The sequence below is a fragment of the Felis catus genome, chromosome B4 (genome assembly GCF_018350175.1).
Source record: "Felis catus isolate Fca126 chromosome B4, F.catus_Fca126_mat1.0, whole genome shotgun sequence".
NCBI lineage: Eukaryota > Metazoa > Chordata > Mammalia > Carnivora > Felidae > Felis > Felis catus.
Genome location: NC_058374.1, coordinates 68627000 through 68647771, shown reverse-complemented (window position 1 = coordinate 68647771; position 20772 = coordinate 68627000). Strand labels below are relative to the sequence as shown.

The window sequence follows — 20772 nt, the reverse complement described above, 5'->3', positions numbered from 1 at the left end:
TTGTTATGATAGCCCTAGGAAACTAATATAACTGAACTAATGAGGTATTCAGCACTATTTTCAACCAAAGCAAAGCGGCCTGAGGACATATGATAGGCGAAGACCAAGTTCCTTCACCTCACAATTTGCCTTAGGCTGAGCTTGATTGAATTTTACAGCCAAATTAGTAATAGCATCATATGCACTGTTATATATTACCCCAACTATCAAATTTATTACTAGAAACTAAAAAGTGAAACCTGTTTTTAAGTTATTATAGAAATGTTAGAAATCTAATCCTGGCCTCCCATCAACTAATTTTAAAGTCAACTCATCCAAAACCACTGTGTTTCTATTCTGGAAAAAAAAAAGTTCAAGTTAAGGAGCGGACACCTTTCATCAATCTTTTTATTAACAACCTTCAGAAGATTATAGACTCAGGAAATTAAGTATTAAAGTTTAATTAAGTTACTAAGTCACATAAAAAAAAAGAAAGTAAGAAAAGGGTAAAAGAAATCCACATTCCTTTAGAGAAAAAATCTTCTGAAGTACATTTGTGTCTGCTGCTTGGATTTTAGAAACAAACAAGTTGGGATATTTTGATTAGACAAGCATTTTGACACTTAAGATATGTAACTAAAATGTAAGAATGGTCATCAGTATTTTAGCATTTTAGACAAGCCAAGAAAATGGATTTTTTCCTTAAGAGATACTTAAATTACATATACAGTCAAAAATATCAGTTAATCTAGTTTGTAGTAATCATAAAAATCTTTGATTCTCAAATCTGGCTCCCTATGAAGACACTCTTGAACAACCTAAAAAGATACAGCTTTGTATCCCTCACTTTCCAAATTCTGATTTGGTAAGTCTGGACTGGGGCCCAGAGACTATTTTATTTTTTTCAAATTCTCCAGCTGATACTAAGGGGCAACCAGGTTTGAGAACCACTAACATGGGAAACACTCTCATGGAAAAAAGCTTTCATCTCCCAAAGTCTGGGGAATTAGAGCTAGGGTCAATCCAAGGTCAAATACCAAAAGCAAAATATTAGAAGGGAAGTAATCTAATACTTAGGGTCAAGAAACAGAGGCAGGGGTCCGAAAGGGAAACCAGGATCCAGTGTGGAAGCAAGTTTCATGAAACAGGAAGGGAGGTCGGAATGCCAATGAGAAATCACAATCCGAACACAGAAGATTGTCAGGCAGAACACAGGGAGCCCTGGGATTCAGAACTTTGGGATTAGTCTAAATCAGGATTCAGAGACACTTTACCTATACCAGACTCCTGTCTTTAGAGACATGCTTTTATGCAAATTCCTCTATTAGAATTTCAGTTCATTCAGTGTTGAATAGCCTTTTTTTTTCTTTTTTTAGCTTTTAGCAGTTTGCTTTAGTGTCTAGCATTAGATTCATGGCAATCCACAAAACTGAAGTTTTTTACTAGATGATCTTATTTCAATGCAATGCCTGTGTGTGTACGTGCAAGCTCGTGTGTGTGTGTATGTGTGTGTGTGTGTGTGTGTGTGTGTCTTTACATTTGTGTGTATATTTTTTGTAGAACCTTTCAAATATTTAACTGTTACTTAACAATATTTATTCCATGGAGTTGAATTTACAACAAAACCTTCTAGGGGTACTTGGGTGGCTCAGTCGGTTAAATATCCAACTCTTGATTTCGGCTCATGTCATGATCTCATGGTTCATGGGTTTGAGCCCCGCATCAGGCTCTGTGCTAACAGCACAGGCCTGCTTGACATTCTCTCTCTCTCTCTGCCCCTCCCCCGCACACTTTCTCTCAAAATAAAAAAATAAACTTAAAAAAAAAAAGGAAAGAAAACCTTGTAAAAATGAGTTTTAAACTTTAGGTAAATTGAAAGGACAGTTGCTATTTTTTGGGTAACAGTAAGACATTTATTTCTTTATAATTTGTTTTCATTCATAAAAAGGACAAAGCACAGTCCTATACTACTCCATTGAAAAAATGATAAAAAATAACTAAAAAAATCAATTCAATATTTATCAGTATCAAATAAAACTACTATCACCTTTCCTGAAATACAAAGAAACAACAGATATGTCTATATCTATATAAAGTTTAATTAAGAATCTTGCGTCTTAAGCAGATGATACATTAGTTAGTTTGACAACAGTTTAAAACTGATGGTCCCAGTCAAATTTGTACAACTGTATGAGGAAATGAAAAGCTTGAGTTATCAGTGTATGAGAGATTTTAATCTACCTTATCTCTGTCACAAATTTAAAATGAAACAACCTCCAAAGTCTGTTTCTTCTTACCTTTCAGAACCATTTCATGCAAAATCTAACCAGTTTTGCTCTTTATTGCAATACATTAGAAATAAAAGGCGAGCATGCATTTGGCAAAAGATTTAGTTGTTGTCGATTATATAAAAATGCCCAACATGGGTCACGTTGCAAAAGGAAAACCCCAAAGTGTAACAATGAAAACACAAACATTTGTACAGAAGGCTTACACAGTATTCGTTTCCCTAAAGTATGAAGAGATTTTGTTTCTTTTTCAAATAATTATGTATTTTATGAAATCTGGTAATGATTTTAAGACTGTTGACATACTTCCACTGGGAAATCATCCATTTCACTTATTATTAAAAAGTTTAATTTTATAACAAAGAGTTGAATGTAAACTAATGACATATTTATTGATATTTTCGTAATGAAAGCTCTAAACATTTACACATAGATATATAGTACAAAAATTATACAAATTAAAGAAAAGGGGGTAAAGTAGTAATAGTTCTATTTTGCTGCCTGTAAATATTTTTTTATGAACCTATAAGGTATCCTTTCTAAAAAGATAAACTCTATCTCTAATTAGCTAGCAAGGTTGTGCTAATAAAATAGGATTATACCTCCTGAATCATCAGACATTGCACTATTTCATGAGCCAGCTAATCCTTTATTATTCCATTTCTCTCACATCCACACTCAAACACATTTCCTTGCATACCATGGAGAATGAAGAAATGTGCATCTTCCTTTTTACAACTTATGAAAACCTAAAGCACCAACACTTGGGAGACACCATTGGACACATTATTTGTCTCCTCCTGGCCTTCCAGTTTGCATACTTCCAAAGTACCATTAGCAACATATTGATTTGGTATTTTTAGCCAGTTTTCAGTATTGCATTGAAGTGGGAAATGAGTTTACTAGCAAATTAAAAAAAAATAAGGTATATTGTAGATTTTCCAACCTATAGGTGATTTCTTGATACCTTCAATAAAGAAAGCTTTTACTTAGAAATGGAGCACAAAAACAAAGATCCTTAGAATAGTATTAGATCACACTTATACTCACTTAACATTGTTTATTTCTAGCTGTGTAACGACTGTCACCTCTCAATTAAAAAATGAAAGCATTCTACTTTTCAAAATTCATTATTCTATGTATGAATAAATACAGCAATATGATGATACTCTAGAGAAGAGCTGTGATTTTTGAGGTTTGAAACTGATGATGAGAAAAGCATAAAATATCTTCAGAATATCATATAAAAGTAAAGAAAAACCTTCCCATGGTATGTTAACTTTACCACTAAAAATCTAACGTAAAATTATTACTGATTCTGAAAATCAAGCATTTAGAAAATTACTTACTTCCAAAATAAGAATACTGATAACAATTTCTAGAATTGGTTTTCAATATTCAGAATCTTTCAACTCATTCAGTAAAATGAGTTGCTCACGGAATTTATGTCAAAATGTTTCAGTTATACTCTATTTTTTTTTTCAAGAAAACTCAAAATGTCATGAATGATAGGGGCCATTCGAAAATATGCAGGACCCGAAACAGAGAATAGTACAAGAGACTGTTTTACTCTTACATTTACCACATACAATCAACATTTCAACCTCTATTATATTTCACAACTTGTTATTAAATTTAAAGCACCTGTGTATGGTGATTTTACTTTTCACTCTACAGCCTATAGTATTGAATTGAACACTGTAACTTGTCCCATTGGATTAAATCATGCAACTGTCACAGAATCAGGTTAAGTGGTTTATAAGGCATATTGGAACGAGTTAAAAATCATTTTATACCCATTTAAAAGTTTATTCTTTTGGACGAAGGGGTTCCTGAATGCCTCAGTCATAATGTGTGTTGTAAATCAGTTGGAGAGTTTGTTAAAGTATCATTTATTTGGCTTAGGGTGGAGCCACAGAAAATGGAAGGAATTATATTCATCATAGGGATGAAGGTGTCCTCTGTGTCCTCTAAACTGGGCTGGGAGCAGCAGCTGTCACATCACACTCAGAAATCCAGGTAGACAAGGATGCCAAGGGCAGGCAGCAGTAAGCCAAGAAGGCTTGGTGATAGGGTGGATACACCTGCAAAGTAAATAAAAAGGTACATATTATTTCATTGAGAATGGCACTGTTTCTCATTTACCCTGCTTTGGGAAAGGCCAGATTATGTAGGCTTGAAAATCAAATGGTTCCTTTAAAAAAAATTCTCTGTTCTTCAGTAATATAAAGAAAAAAAAAAACATCTGATCAAGAATTTTGTGTGTGAGAGCACGTGACTCTCTACAACATGTTCTTATAAATCATTTATGATAAGATCACAAATGCTTAGGTTTTCCCTATAATCCAGCTGTCCCAAATGCCTACCAGAAGGTGATAAGTGAAAAAAACATATGGAAATAAGCAAACAAATGAAAAAAACACAGAAGGTGTTAAAAAATAAGATAAAAAGATGTACTAAAAATACTAATAATGTTACCTGGTATAAAAACATCATGGGTATATTAGATAAATTTTGCATAATTTCATATCCCAATAGTTTTAAGGCATTTAGGTGCTCAGACACAAATGATTTGAGTAATATATATATATATAATATAATATATATAATATATAAATATATATTTATATATATATAAATAATGTATATAATGTATAATAATATATATAATATATATATATATATATATATATATATATATATATATATATAATAGGTGCTCATCTCAACAGGTGCCCTCCTCAATACCCATCACCCACCCTTCCCCTCCCTCCCACCCCCCATCAACGCTCAGTTTGTTCTCAGTTTTTAAGAGTCTCTTATGCTTTGTCTCTCTCTCACTCTAACCTGTTTTTTTTCCTTTCCCTCCCCCATGGGTTCCTGTTAAGTTTCTCAGGATCCACATAAGAGTGAACACATATGGTATCTGTCTTTCTCTGTATGGCTTATTTCACTTAACATGACACTCTCCAGTTCCATCCACGTTGCTACAAAGGGCCATATTTCGTTCTTTCTCATTGCCACGTAGTACTGCATTGTGTATATAAACCACAATTTCTTTATCCATTCATCAGTTGATGGACATTTAGGCTCTTTCCATAATTTGCCTATTGTTGAGAGTGCTGCTATAAACATTGGGGTACAAGTGCCCCTATGCATCAGTACTCCTGTATCCCTTGGGTAAATTCCTAGCAGTGCTACTTCTGGGTCATAGGGTAGGTCTATTTTTAATTTTTTGAGGAACTTCCATACTGTTTTCCAGAGCGGCTGCACCAGTTTGCATTCCCACCAACAGTGCGAGAGGGTTCCTGTTTCTCCACATCCTCTCCAGCATCTATAGTCTCCTGATTTGTTCATTTTGGCCACTCTGACTGGTGTGAGGTGATAACTGAGTGTGGTATTGACTTTTATTTCCCTGATGAGGAGCAACGTTGAGCATCTTTTCATGTGCCTGTTGGCCATCTGGATGTCTTCTTTAGAGAAGTGTCTATTCATGTTTTCTGCCCATTTCTTCACTGGGTTATTTGTTTTTTGGGTGTGGAGTTTGGTGAGCTCTTTATAGATTTTGGATACTAGCCCTTTGTCCGATATGTCATTTGCAAATATCTATTCCCATTCCATTGGTTGCCTTTTAGTTTTGTTGATTGGTTCCTTTGCTGTGCTGAAACTTTTTATCTTCATGAGGTCCCAATAGCTCATTTTTGCTTTTAATTCCTTTGCCTTTGGGGATGTGTCAAGTAAGAAATTGTACGGCTGAGGTCAGAGTGGTCTTTTCCTGCTTTCTCCTCTAGGGTTTTGATGGTTTCCTGTCTCACATTCAGGTCCTTTATCCATTTTGAGTTTATTTTTGTGAATGGTGTGAGAAAGTGGTCTAGTTTCAACCTTCTGCATGTTGCTGTCCAGTTCTCCCAGCACCATTTGTTAAAGAGACTGTCTTTTTTCCATTGGATGTTCTTTCCTGCTTTGTCAAAGATGAGTTGGCCATACGTTTGTGGGTCTAGTTCTGGGGTTTTTATTCTATTCCATTGGTCTATGTGTCTGTTTTTGTGCCAATACCATGCTGTCTTGATGATGACAGCTTTGTAGTAGAGGCTAAAGTCTGGGATTGTGATGCCTCCTGCTTTGATCTTCTTCTTCAAAATTACTTTGGCTATTCGGGGCCTTTTGTGGTTCCATATGAATTTTAGGATTGCTTGTTCTAGCTTTGAGAAGAATGCTGGTGCAATTTTGATTGCGATTGCACTGAATGTGTAGATAGCTTTGGGTAGTATTGACATTTTAACAATATTTATTCTTCCAACCCATGAGCATGGAATGTTTTTCCATTTCTTTATATCTTCTTCAATTTCCTTCATAAGCTTTCTATAGTTTTCAGCATACAGATCTTTTACATCTTTGGTTAGATTTATTCCTAGGTATGTTATGCTTCTTGGTGCAATTGTGAATGGAATCAGTTTCTTTGTCTTTCTATTGCTTCATTATTAATGTATAAGAATGCAACTGATTTCTGTACATTGATTTTGTATCCTGCAACTTTGCTGAATTCATGTATCAGTTCTAGCAGACTTTTGGTGGAGTCTATCGGATTTTCCGTGTATAATATCATGTCATCTGCAAAAAGTGAAAGCTTAATTTCATCTTTGCCAATTTTGATGCCTTTGATTTCCTTTTGTTGTCTGATTGCTGATGCTAGAACTTACAACACTATGTTAAACAACAGCGGTGAGAGTGGATATCCCTGTTGTGTTCCTGATCTCAGGGAGAAAGCTCTCAGTTTTTCCCCATTGAGGATGATGTTAGCTGTGGGCTTTTCATAAATGGCTTTTATGATCTTTAAGTATGTTCCTTCTATCCCGACTTTCTCGAGGGTTTTTATTAAGAAAGGATGCTGAATTTTGTCAAATGATTTTTCTGCATTGATTGACAGGATCATATGGTTCTTATCTTTTCTATTATTAATGTGATGTATCACAGTGATTGATTTACGAATGTTGAACCAGCCCTGCATCCCAGGAATGAATCCCACTTGGTCATGGTGAATAATTCTTTTTATATGCCGTTGAATTCGATTTGCTAGTATCTTATTGAGAATTTTTGCATCCGTATTCATCAGGGATATTGGCCTGTAGTTCTCTTTTTTTACTGGGTCTCTGTCTGGTTTAGGAATCAAAGTAATACTGGCTTCATAGAATGAGTCTGGAAGTTTTCCTTCCCTTTCTATTTCTTGGAATAGCTTGAGAAGGATAGGTATTATCTCTGCTTGAAACGTCTGGTAGAACTCCCCTGGGAAGCCATCTGGTCCTGGACTCTTATTTGTTGGGAGATTTTTGATAACTGATTCAATCTTCGCTGGTTATGGGTCTGTTCAAGCTTTCTATTTCCTCCTGATTGAGTTTTGTAAGTGTGTGCGTGTTTAGGAATTTGTCCATTTCTTCCAGGTTGTCCAGTTTGTTGGCATATAGTTTTTCATAGTATGCCCTGATATTTGCTTGTATTTCTGAGGGATTGTAATAATTCCGTTTTCATTCATGATTTTATCTATTTGGGTCATCTCCCTTTTCTTTTTGAGAAGCCTGGCTAGAGTTTATCCATTTTGTTTATTTTTTCAAAAAAACAACTCTTGTTTTCCTTGAGCTACTCTACAGGTTTTTTAGATTCTATATTGTTTATTTCTGCTCTGATCTTTATTATTGCTCTTCTTCTGCTGGGTTTAGGGTGTCTTTGCTGTTCTGCTTCTACTTCCTTTAGGTGTCCTGTTAGATTTTGTATTTGGAATTTTTCTTGTTTCTTGAGATAAGCCTGGATTACAATGTATTTTCCTCTCAGGACTGCCTTCGCATTATCCCAAAGCATTTGGATTGGTGTATTTTCATTTTTATTTGTTTCCATATATTTTTTAATTTCTTCTCTAATTTCCTGGTTGATCCATTCATTATTTAGTAGGGTGTTCTTTAACCTCCATGGTTTTTCCTGTGGTTGATTTCAAGCTTCATAGCACTGTGGTCTGAAAGTATGCATGGTATGATCTCAGTTCTTGTATACTTATGAAGGGCTGTTTTGTGACCCAGAATGTGATCTATCTTGGAGAATGTTCCATGTGCACTCGAGAAGAAAGTATATTCTGTTGCTTTGGGATGCAGAGTTCTAAATATATCTGTGAAGTCCATCTGATCCAATGTATCATTCAGGGCCCTTGTTTCTTTATTGACCGTGTGTCTAGATGATCTATCCATTGTTGTAAGTGGGGTGTTAAAGTCCCCTGCAATTACCACCTTCTTATCAATAAGGTTGCTTATGTTTGTGATTCATTGTTTTATATATTTGGGGGCTCCTGTATTCGGTGCATAGACATTTATAATTGTTAGGTCTTCCTGATAGATAGACCCTGTAATTATTATATAATGCCCTTCTTCATCTCTTGTTACAGTCTTTAATTTAAAGTCTAGTTTGTCTGATATAAGTATGGCTACTCCAGCTCCCTTTTGACTTCCAGTAGCATGATAAATAATTCTCCATCTCCTCACTCTCAATTTGAAGGTGTCCTCAGGTCTAAAATGAGTCTCTTGTAGACAGCAAATAGATTGGTCTTGTTTTTTTATCCATTCTGATACCCTATGTCTTTTGGCTGGTGCATTTAGTCCCTTTACGTTCAGTGTTATTATAGAAAAATAGAAGTTTAGAGTCATTGTGATGTCTGTAGGTTTCATGCTTGTAGCGATGTCTCTGGTACTTTGTCTCACAGGATCCCCCTTAGGATCTCTTGTAGAGCTGGTTTAGTGGTGATGAATTCCTTCAGTTTTTGTTTGTTTGGGAAGACCTTTATCTCTCCTTCTATTCTAAATGACAGATTTGCTGGATAAAGGATTCTCGGCTGCATATTTTTTCTGTTCATCACATTGAAGATTTCCTGCCATTCCTTTCTGGCTTGCCAAGTTTCAGTAGAGAGATCCGTCTCAAGTCTTATCAGTCTCCCTTTATATGTTAGAGCATGTTTATCCCTAGCTGCTTTCAGAATTTTCTCTTTATCCTTGTATTTTGCCAGTTTCACCATTATATGTCATGCAGATCGATTCAAGTTACGTCTGAAGGGAGTTCTCTGTGCCTCTTGGATTTCAATGCCTTTTTCCTTCCCCAGATCAGGGAAGTTCTTAGCTATTATTTCTTCAAGTACACCTTCAGTACCTTTCCCTATCTCTTCCTCCTCTGGAATACCAATTATGCGTAGATTATTTCTCTTTAGTGCATCACTTAGTTCTCTAATTTTCCCCTCATACTCCTGGATTTTTTTTATCTCTCTTTTTCTCAGCTTCCTCTTTTTACATAATTTTATCTTCCAGTTCACCTATTGTCTCCTCTGCCTCTTCAATCCGAGCTGTGGTTGTCTCCATTTTATTTTTCAGCTCATTTATAGCATTTTTAAGTTCCTCCTGGCTGTTCCTTAGTCCCTTGATCTCTGTAGCAATAGATTCTCTGCTGTCCTCTATACTGTTTTCAAGCCCAGTGATTAATTTTATGACTATTATTCTAAATTCACTTTCTGTTATATTGTTTAAATCCTTTTTGATCAGTTCGTTAGCTGTCGTTATTTCCTGGAGATTCTTTTGAGGGGAATTCTTCCGTTTCGTCATTTTGGATAGTCCCTGGAGTGGTGCGGGACTGCGGGGCACTTGCCCTGTGCTGTCTTGAATAACTTGCATTGGTGAGCTGGGCCGCAGTCAGACCTGATGTCTGCCCCCAGCCCACCTCTGGGGCCACAGTCAGACTGGTGTGTGCCTTCTCTTCCCCTCTCCTAGGGGCGGGATTCACTGTGGGGTGGCATGGCCTGTCTGGGCTACTTGCACACTGCCAGGCTTGTGGTGCTGGGGATCTGGCGTATTAGCTGGGGTGGATTGGCAAGGTGCACAGGAGCGGGAGGGGCAGGCTCAGCTCGCTTTTCCTTCAGGGATCTGCTTCGGGAGGGGCCCTGCAGCACCTGGAGGGAGTCAGACCCGCCACCAGAGGGATGGATCCTCAGAAGCACAATGTTGGGTGTTTGCACCGTGCAAGAAAGTTCCCTGACAGGAACTGGTTCTCTTTGGGATTTTGGCTGGGGGATGGGTGAGGGATACGGCGCTGGCGAGCACCTTTGTTCCCCACCAAGCTGAGTTCTGTTGTCTGGGGCTCAACAACTCTCCTCCCATTGTCCTCCAGCCCTCCTTCTCTCTGAGCAGAGCTGTTAGCTTATAACCTTCCAGATGTTAAGTCCCGCTTGCTGTCTGAACATACTCCATCTGTCCCCTCCACTTTTGCAAGCCAGACTCGGGGGCTCTGCTCTGCCGGCGGGCTGCCCCTCTGCCCCAGCTCCTTCCTGCCGGTCCGTGTAGCATGCACTGACTCTCCGCCCTTCCTACCCTCTTCTGTGGGCCTGTCGCCTATGCTTGGCTCCAGAGAATCCGTTCTGCTAGTCTTCTGGTGGTTTTCTGGGTTATTTAGGCAGGTGTGGGTGGAATCTAAGTGATCAGCAGGATGCAGTGAGCCCAGTGTCCTCCTACACCACCATCTTCCTATTCATTTCTCTCTATTCTTGATAATAGTAAATAACCTATTCAAATTTTTATATAAGGAAAAATTGCTTTGAGATACTATGTTATGAATTAAAAATAAAAATGATGTCATGTACTCTGGACTTGAATTACATCTTGAGCTAATCATTACATCTAGAAGGGTTCCTCTTGTGGTCCAGTTTATGGGTGCAGGTATTGCCCACGTTGGGATTCTTGAGAAAAGGCTAACAAAGGGGATCAAGAAGGCACACTCTTCTTTTCCACTCTCCACATCTATTAGGCAGTATCTTCACTGAACACACTGCTGGGATGAATGCTGAGCTAAAAACTACAGTCTACAGCTCATAAATATAATAGATGTGTGTCAAGTTATAGACACAAGTTATAGGAGTTATTCTGAAACCTTAAAACATTATTAGCTACCATGTTAATAGTGACTCCAAACAGCCCTTTCTGTGGAATATTCCTCTTGTATTAGGAAGAGTCAGGGCATTTATCTTGACTCTCTAGTCATTAGAAGCACATTCCCATTCTCCACAGGATGGAAGATGATTGTGTCTATCTGCAAACATGTATTTCACTAGTACCCTGTTAGTAGCATTGAGTACTGCATGGAAAACTTAAGAGAAGTATCATTTGACACAGATAAAAAAAATAAGCAGGACGGTGAGGGTCAAAAGTGTGGGCAAACAAGAAGGGCAATATAAGTGGCTGCTTATAGTCCATTAATGCCGATGCTGCATAACATTATCAATAGCGATGATAACACTAATAGCAAACTATGAATGCTACTACTTCCTGATCTACAGCCATAAGACAGACACTACGCTGGCCAGTTGTATATATTATGACGTTAACACAACAGCCTGTGATGGTAGGTCTTACCATCCTGCTTTTATAGATTAGGTAACTCAGTGTCAGGTAAAATGACTTGCTCAAAGCCAATTGCCAGTAGACTGGCAGAGCCAGGTTTCCATCTCAGATTGGTCAGGCCCCAAAGGCCGTAGTCCATTCTCTGCCACTTTCTACAGATAGCTTTGGAAAAGGATCAGTTCTAGAAATGCATAAGGACGCTACCCTCCACACTTAACAAGGCACAGAAAGGAAATTATATGAGACATATGAGAAAGCACAGCACCTAAGTTGTTTCAAAGAGACTTTGGATTCACGTAGTATTTTTTCATTCTATTTTTCTACATAGATATTTTAAAAATTATGCCACAGTCCACATGTTATTTTATTCTGACAAGGTGACCAATAGTAAACCTCAATCACACAGAAAAACATTAGTTTTCAAAGTCTGACCTAAGTTAAATGATCTGTTCTGAAGACTTTGTCTGACAATGAGTGCAGGGTCTCTCTGTACTGCTGCGTCCTTTGACCACAAATTACATCGGTGACGGGTCCACATTCATGTACTTGCCTAAATGGTGGGTTGGCTCATACAAACTTTGGCTGCAGAAAGAAGTTTAGGCAATTGTGGATGCCAGCTTGAAGTTTTGGTGTTAGTATGAAAACCAAATACAATTTCATAATTTGTGGCTTCAACATCAGGATATTTGATTTATTTTAAATAAACTCTTCATGTTTATGTGTGTTATATTTAATTTCTCTAATGGCTCAAGCTTATGTAATTGTGGTCTTCATCTTCAATTCTCTTTCACATTCCAAGCACAAATTAGAGACCTGACTGAATTACTATTTAAAGGGCATTTTAAATGTGGGCTCTCCTTATTCTTCAAGGGTTTTCAATATATATTGGTTTTATATCTAACAAAATGTATATTAAAATAATGCTATCAAGCACAATGTCATAATTATACGGTAAATAGTAAACATATATTTTGCTTTCACATATTTACTGCATGTCAAACATGAACATGTGAATCATTTTTCCCTATCAGAACAAAACCAAAGCCAATTTAGAGTACTATATTTTTTCTACTGGATTTTCTTGATTTTTCTTTTTACCTAACCTTCACTGATCTATTATTTCTTTCAGAAAGGATTCCTAATGGAGGGAATTTTATGTTGAGAAGGGAAATTCTAATTAAAAGTTAAGCAGTGCTTAACCATCTTTGCAAGTTTTATGATAAGCAGAGAACCATTCTAGTCAGTTTTTGATACAGATCTACTTTCTTGTTTTTTTTTCCATATATTTATTTATTTTGAGAGAGTGAGAACAGGGGAGGGGCAGAGAGGGAGAGAGAGAATCCCTAGCAGGCTCCACACTGTCAGTGTAGAGACTGATGGGGGGCTTGAACTCATTAACTGTGAGATCATGACCTGAGCCAAAATCAAGAGTCGGATGCTTAACTGACTGAACCACCCAGGCATCCCACAAATCTCTTTTTTGGTGCTTCAATTTGGACATTATAGTCCAATCCAAATTGCTACTGCTTAGCTATTGTGCATGATGCCATGGGACAGAGAAGTTCATTCTTGTGGTGTCACTCTTTGTGTTCACACTGTTCATATTTCTAAATTGTAAACACTTCAGGAAAAGGAATAAACCCAAACTGTATTTTCAGCTGTGTTGACTAATACCAAGTGCTGCACATAGTGAATACTTGATCTGTAATGTTATAATATAAATAATTTTAACAGCTAGAAGCCCTTAACCTTTTCTGATTAAGGGTACAAGTTGGGAGAGAAAGCAAAAGGGTAGGAAAGGGGGCTTAATAAAGAAGACAAAGGAAACCACTGTGATCTGTAGTGGAACCGTTGGTATTTCCTTACATTTTATATTCTTTCCATAATCTCTCTAACTTTTAGGGATCTGGGGCAAGGAAAGGGGTTATCCATTCCTGTAAATGTTTTTCTTCAGGAAATACCGTTTTTTTTTCTCCATCAGAGAGAGGATATTGAAAAAAAACACAACAAAAAGGCATTTATTGTGGTACCCGGCTGGCTCAGTCAGTAGAGCATGTGACTCTTGATCTTGGGTGGTGAGTTTGAACCCCACATTGGGAGTACAGATTACTTAAAAATAAAATCATTTTAAAAAGCCATCTATCTATTTTACCACTTGGTTGTGGAATCCTCTGATTTGTCTTGTTAGAACATTACTTCAGATTCTTTCAGTCTTATAATTGGCCCTGGACTTAGGGAAGAAAGATTTTAGATAAGATGGTTGATTCCCCACAACCTAGAGGCATGTTTAATATACATTCACTGTATTAGGTACGTATCAGTGGGTGTTTCCTATTGAAATTTGTCAAGTTAACAGAACATTTGTTGGGATAGCAGCAAACTTAAGTCAAAGAGTAGAAATCTGTCTGGGACTGAGAGTGGAAATCAGATTAGATGGAAAAAGAACAAAGCCACATGTCATTATTCAGGTTAGTGTGAAAGACACAGATAATGCCAACTATAAGCTTCACTGGAGATAGTTCAGAGGTCAAGCCACAGCTACAAAATTCCATAATGGCCCCTTCATTGAGGGGCTAGTGCTGTGTTACCCATGATGCCCCCGGTCTGCTTTACTTCCCATCTATTACTGGGAATACTCAATTGATCAACCGCCCTCTACTCATGATGGCCCCCCAACCCTAGTTAATTTCTGCTTCTCCTATCCTTACTTGGGAAACAGCAGGACCAGAACTGATTGTTAACTCCCTTACATCCTGCTCTGAATTCTTCAGCAGGGACTCAAGTCTTACGTAAGAAGCTTCTCCATCTCACTTGAGTGGTGTTCCACAACTGCTCTGGCTTGTTTCTTTGCTGCATCCAGTCTGACTACATGTCAGGCTACAGGTTTGTGCTTGGTCTTCAGCTGTGTAGGTTTTCACAGAATCAAGAGTCAAACATGAGGATCAGTAAGGAGATCAGTGTCCTGGTAGTAGCTGTAAAGCTGTACTGGCAATAGTAGTAGCGTGTGGCAGATAAGAATAAGACCTCTGGGGAGAGGCAAAGAAGGCAAAGTCCAAATCCTGCCTCTGCCTTTTACTGGCTAGGTAATCTTTAGTGTGTGTCTTAATCTTTTTATGCCTCAGTTTCTTCAGCTATAAAATGAAGATAATGTCTCATGGCTTTATTGTGAGAATTGAGAAGATGTCTATTAATGGTTCTTATATATATTTTAGCAGAAATCTTTAGAAGCAATCATGCGTGGAAGTCCATGACTGAACTAAGAGGAAAAGGGATGCTTTATTCAAAGATGTGCCTGGAGAAGGAGACTAGAGACCTTTGCCTCCTCCATGGTCATGCTGGTACTTGTACTACCGCAAGCCCATCACTCCACACAGCATGTGGAGATCTGCTTATCACAGTTTGAAAACAGCTGCCTTATGTAAAGCACTCCAGAAAATGCATGGCTAATAGAAAATTCCTGTAAATTGTAGTAATTCATACTACATTTGGCCTGTGCCCAAGTGGGAGAGGGGCAGACAGAGATGGGGACAGAGGCAGAAGTAGGCTCCATGCTGACAGTGGAGAGTGCGATGCAGGGCTCGAACTAATGAACTGTGAGAGCATGACTGAGCCAAAGTTGGACATTTAACTGACTGAGCCACCAGGCACCCCAATACTGTTCATTTCTTGCAATAGATTTCTTGCACTATATTTTTTGAAAAGTAGATGGGTGAAAAGCAAAGAAAAACAATAAAAAAGGCAGGTGTCCCTTGCATACAACCTACATTTGAGACATACATGTCTACTTACTGTTCCCCAATCACACACATGTCTTTTTAGTGCACAAATATTCCTAGAATGTCCTTCCACCTATTAAGACTGACATACTGAACTTTATTGTAGTGGTCTAGCTCAAGTGTTATCTCCTCTGAGGTATTATAGTTGGGATCTTTGGTTTCTGGTAACAGGAACCCAACTAAAGAGTCAATGTCATACAGATTTTGGACAACTAGAGCCAGAGACTTCAACCTCTGTGTCTTCCGTGTCGCTGACTTTCATCTCTTCTTCCTTTGCATATTGCCTCAAATTCTCAGACACACTTCTCCTCAAGACACACAAGAGCACTAAGCTCGCTGTCATATATTCTCAAGAAGAAAATGACGACATCTTTTTACCCAAATTCTAGTGAGAAAACTGTGAAGGAAAGATTCTGATTTGCAGAGTCTGGATCAAACAGCCACTCCCAGACCAACCACTGTGGCTGAATTAGTGAATTTCTGTAATAGAACCAGCTTGGAACAGGTTCCCATCCCTTTACTAATCAGTGTGGCCAAGGAGACAAGGTGACTTAAGAAGATGTCAATGTTCATTCTGATCTCAGGAGGGGGTACCTTCCTCAGGGAAAGAGCTATGAGGATCAAGAAGCAAAATAAGAGTTCTGAGAGAAAATGAGAGCACACTTCAACTAAAAAGTACAAATGCCCACTGAGTCACCAAAGTAACATAGAATAATCCTTATCTCCTAAATTTGTTGACTATGGTATGCTTTTTGTCAAGGAATAAGTCACAATAATAATATTCCGCCCATAACTTTGGAAAATGTGTTTTGTGGTAATTGGAAAAATATGTTTCAGATAATTGCTCACCTCTCTAACTTGCCTTCCTCAACTTTTACATATTTTTCCAATTCCAATCAAAATAAGAAAAGCAAGTGATCTATTTAGCTACTGAAAATTTAAGGACTAATTATTTCTGTAAACTAGTCACAGTAATGGAGCCATTTTTATGAGTAAACATTGAAAGTCACTCAGGATGGGTGCAGCATTAGATACTGTAAGCCTGGAGGATACTTTTCTTTTTTGGGGGGTAGGGGGTGGAGTACACAAATATGTATGGTTATATTTACCCTAAGATCTGAATTTCAGCAGCAGTGATAATTACATAAAGGACGAGCTAAGAAATTTAATAAACTACTATGGTTGGGTCTACATAAGATCTGCATTTCTGACCTTATTTATTTGTACAGGAAGACCTAGAAAGAGTTTGTCATTTTACAAATTCAATCAATCATAAGGATTTAGTCTGGTTAAGAAGTGGTGAAGCGTTTATTTTTGGTTAGCCTAACCCACTGGGAATTCTCCATCTATCTTTTACTAATTATATAGCCTTCAGCAAACTATTTAATTATATCTGCTTCTCCACTGGGTTGTTGTATGAAGTTGGAAATGATACTTATTTTCCTAAGTTTTGTGGCAGAAACGGGTGAAAACAAGGGTTAAAGAAGGAAGAGCTGTTTCTGACTTTGAGATAATGAAATGCAACTTAAAGTATGGGTGTGTTTTCTTACAAAGACAATTAAGACAAAAATTAGGCAATCCAATTTTCTCGCAGGACTTAACAACTGAGCAATGTTTGCCATTGAGGCAAAACCAAATTACTTTAAAATGTTATTTAAAATTTTTCCTTGACTATTGGGATTTTATGAAAATATTGGATTTGGTTGAGTCATTTCCGGAATTTCCATACTTTCTGTCTCTTCTTTGCATACTTTCTCTTGCACGATTCTCCTGCCCTACCAGCCCCAGGTTCCCACCCCATTCTTTATCCCATCTAAATGCTCTCAATAACGAGGGTTTAGAATAGAGCTGATGTATAAAACTGGAAAACTTATAAAGTAGGAAAGTTTTACTTGCCTGGAAACTGGCATAAAATTTGCAATAAAACGCCTACAATTCAGTGAGGTTAATGTTAAAATTTCCTTTAGGCCATATACCAAAATTATTTTTATAAATTGCCTAGTGCTTATTAAAAATTAGAGGAGGTGACTTTTTAGAAAGGTAGTTGGATTTTCTTCAAATAGGTCTCTAGGGGAAAATGCTGAGACATGTTTCAGTTTTAAATCAATTATTATAAGCGTTAACTACCTGCCCTTGACAAAATGAAGTAATGGATATTTACCCAGTTGGTTTTAAAAGTTTCTGGGGGAAAAAAAAAGCAAAAGGGAAATCAGGAAATAAATGAGTTTGTTCTTTGAGTTACAGATTTTTCTGAACTTTTCCATCATTTTTTTTCTTTAGATATCTAGTTTTTATGGTGTCTATCAGCTTACTTATTTTGCTTTTGGTAATTTTGTCTCTGTATGTCTCTTTGAGATGGGAAAATACTAAGCTTTGTGGAGAAGGAAAAAGATAGCCTAAGGCCTACTTCCAGTTCTTTCAATAGCTAGTTGTATAACTTCAGGCAAGATAATATTTGGACTCAAGATGTGGCTCTGAGGCTGGTGTGATCTTTGGCTATTTTACTTGTCAAGGATGTGAATTTTCCTTCTGGAAAATGATAGGGTTCAATGTTTTAAGTCCTAAGGTTCCTAGTATGGCCATGAGTCTATGATTCTAAGCAAGCCATAATGTATTTAAGAATATCAAACATTGAGCCATCAAATTTGCAAACATATTTGTTATATTTCCCCTCATTTATAATAATCAAAGTTGATACTAGTTTATAAATACACATTAAAAGTTTGATCATGTAAGTGATAGTGGCTTTGATGGTTTTTTTCAAATTCATGCAACCCACTAATCTTTTTTTGGCAGGGGTACGTGGTTTGCTGGCAGCTTATCTTAGCAATTGTACTCTTTCCTTACTGTTGACTCTGGCCCTTTCCATGTCAGAATGCTAGACTGCCAGAATGCATTTCCTCTTTGAGAAAGAAATGAGCATTTACAATACAATGATGACCAAGTATTTGCTGGGAAATGTAAAAGTACCTTCCAACTGCCTATTGGCCAACAAGCATATGCTCAAACAACCTACTTTGATATGTTTTGGGCAAGATAAGACTGTGACTATGAGGGCCTTTTAGATTAGCTTACCTAGTCCTGAAGAAATGCAAGGTGATGTTTTCACAAGAGCATGAGACTCCACATTAGAAAGAATTCTATTTGAATATTTTTGCCCTCAGTGCTCTATGTGAATGCATTTGAATATATTTGTCCTCACAAGGTACTTAAGCCTTCAGAGCCTCCATTTCCTTATCTATAAAATGGGGAATGTAATACACAGCAGGGTATCTGTGATCATTAAATGGAAAAAAATGCTAAAAATGTAAAGTAAAAGTCATCTGATAATTATAAATTTGAAATATGAAATATAATTTGTGCACTAAAACAATTATTTCATGAATTTTTAATGAGAATACACTGAGCCAGGGGTGAGACAGAGAAGACCCAGACCTCTGTATTTGGGTCGCATTCTACACCAAATGTGCAACATGTATATAATGGATTTCATGGGTTTATTTTTTTTTCAACTTATATGAAACTTTTAACGAATAACATTCAAATTATTTATTTGTGATTAATTCACAAACAACCAGAGTCAGCTTGTTAGATCTCTGCATTTGGCTTTGGAAACAGCTGTTAGAACATTCTTACATGGGTAGCCCTTGCTTTGTGGAATGCATTAAACTACCACGAGAATCAGTTTTTTCTCAACCTTGATTACAGTTAGAGAGACTGGGGACTTAAAATGCCTATTCTAGTTTGCCATACTCGTAAAAACAAATACTAAAATCCTCTCCTCCTCCTCCCTCTCCTTCCCTTTCCCCATTCTGTTTTTGAGATAAAAGGACAGTGAGAAGAGTCAGAAAGTTTAAGAATTTGTGGGTGCCCCTTGCCACGGCTAGTGGTACCCTCTTTAGTGCTAGGCTTGAAGAACCACTTGAGCACATCGGGGACTAATACCTCCTGGACATTTTCAGGAGCTACAGATACATGGTTTATTGGGTTTACTTACAGATGAAGAAAGACTGTTCTGTGCACCTCCTCCACTGACACACTCGCTGGTTCTATAGCTTTGCCTCTTCATGCTTTTGGGAGACCAGCTAATGTTTTAGCTTATTGACAATAAAGAGGAAGAGCAAAACCTACTGGTCATGACAGTCAATTTTCCTTGAACTTATAATTGTCTCTAATCAAAAGAAATCCAAACTAAGGGAAACAGGCAGATATGTCTTCCCACAAAGCCCACTGAGTTCTTCTCAGTAGTTCTGTTCTTTTCTTTTCTTTTCTTTTACTTTACTCTATTTTATTTTATTTTAGAGAGAGGGAGAGTGTATGAGTCAGGGAGGGAGCCACAAGGAGAAAGGGGGGGGGGAGAGAGAGAGAGAGAGAGAGAGAGAGAGAGAGAGAGAATCTTAAGCAGACTCTTAAGCATGCTCAGTGCAGAGCCTGATGAGGGGCTCCATCCCACAACTCTGGGACCTGAGCTGAAATCAAGAGTTGGAGGTTCAACCAACTTAACCACCCAGGTGCCCCCTCAGTTCTTATTTTATATAAACTTGAGTAAATGATCTTTGGCTGATTTTAATACCCATATTCAAGGTCAGGGTGATGCACACTGTTTTTATGTGAGACAATGGAATCCAAAAAGCTTACTCTATCATGTGGCAGGATGTCATGACTATTCATGCACAGAGGGTCTACTTTCTATAGGCATCCCTAAAATTGTAGGAAATGTGACATATTTCTAGGAGACACACATTTACATGCATATTGCTGGTACCAGTATTTGTGGGACACATCACTCCCCAGTTGTAGGAAAGGATAGGTATGCAGTTATTTAAAATTTGCTTAGAATAGCAGGCCCTTCAAAAAGACGAGAACTATGAGGATAACATAGGGCACTCTTTGTCAATTGGCGCTATGAGCCCCAAAGTGGGAGTTGTGTCTAGCTTTATGTGGCTCTTTTGTGGGACCCTAATTAGTAGCAGTAACTCAAGTGGCTAGCCTGCCTGGGGGTAATTTCCACGTCTCATGCCTAGTTTTATTAAAGTATAGATGCAGATTGATTTGTATTTAAATTTTAGCTCTGTTTGTCTTTTAAAATAAAATCTTCATCTAACGATGAGGAAAGCTCTAAAATTTAATATTTATTTTTTTTAATTTTTTTTCAACGTTTATTTATTTTTGGGACAGAGAGAGACAGAGCATGAACGGGCGAGGGGCAGAGAGAGAGGGAGACACAGAATCGGAAACAGGCTCCAGGCTCTGAGCCATCAGCCCAGAGCCTGACGCGGGGCTCGAACTCACGCACCACGAGATCGTGACCTG

The 20772-nt window shown here is 37.6% G+C and overlaps 1 protein-coding gene across 4 annotated transcripts in view; it reads right to left on the bottom strand.

The window, feature by feature from the left end:
* Window positions 1–2058: 2058 nt before the first annotated feature.
* CNTN1 (contactin 1) overlaps window positions 2059–20772 on the bottom strand; it is a 367620-nt gene continuing 348906 nt past the window's right edge. For all 4 annotated transcript variants that reach the window (XM_011283870.3, XM_003988561.5, XM_011283871.4 and 1 more), the window contains one exon: window positions 2059–4351. In XM_011283870.3, coding sequence (XP_011282172.1) covers window positions 4275–4351 — 77 coding nt within the window. In that variant the 3' untranslated portion in view covers window positions 2059–4274. The remainder of the gene's footprint in view (window positions 4352–20772) is intronic.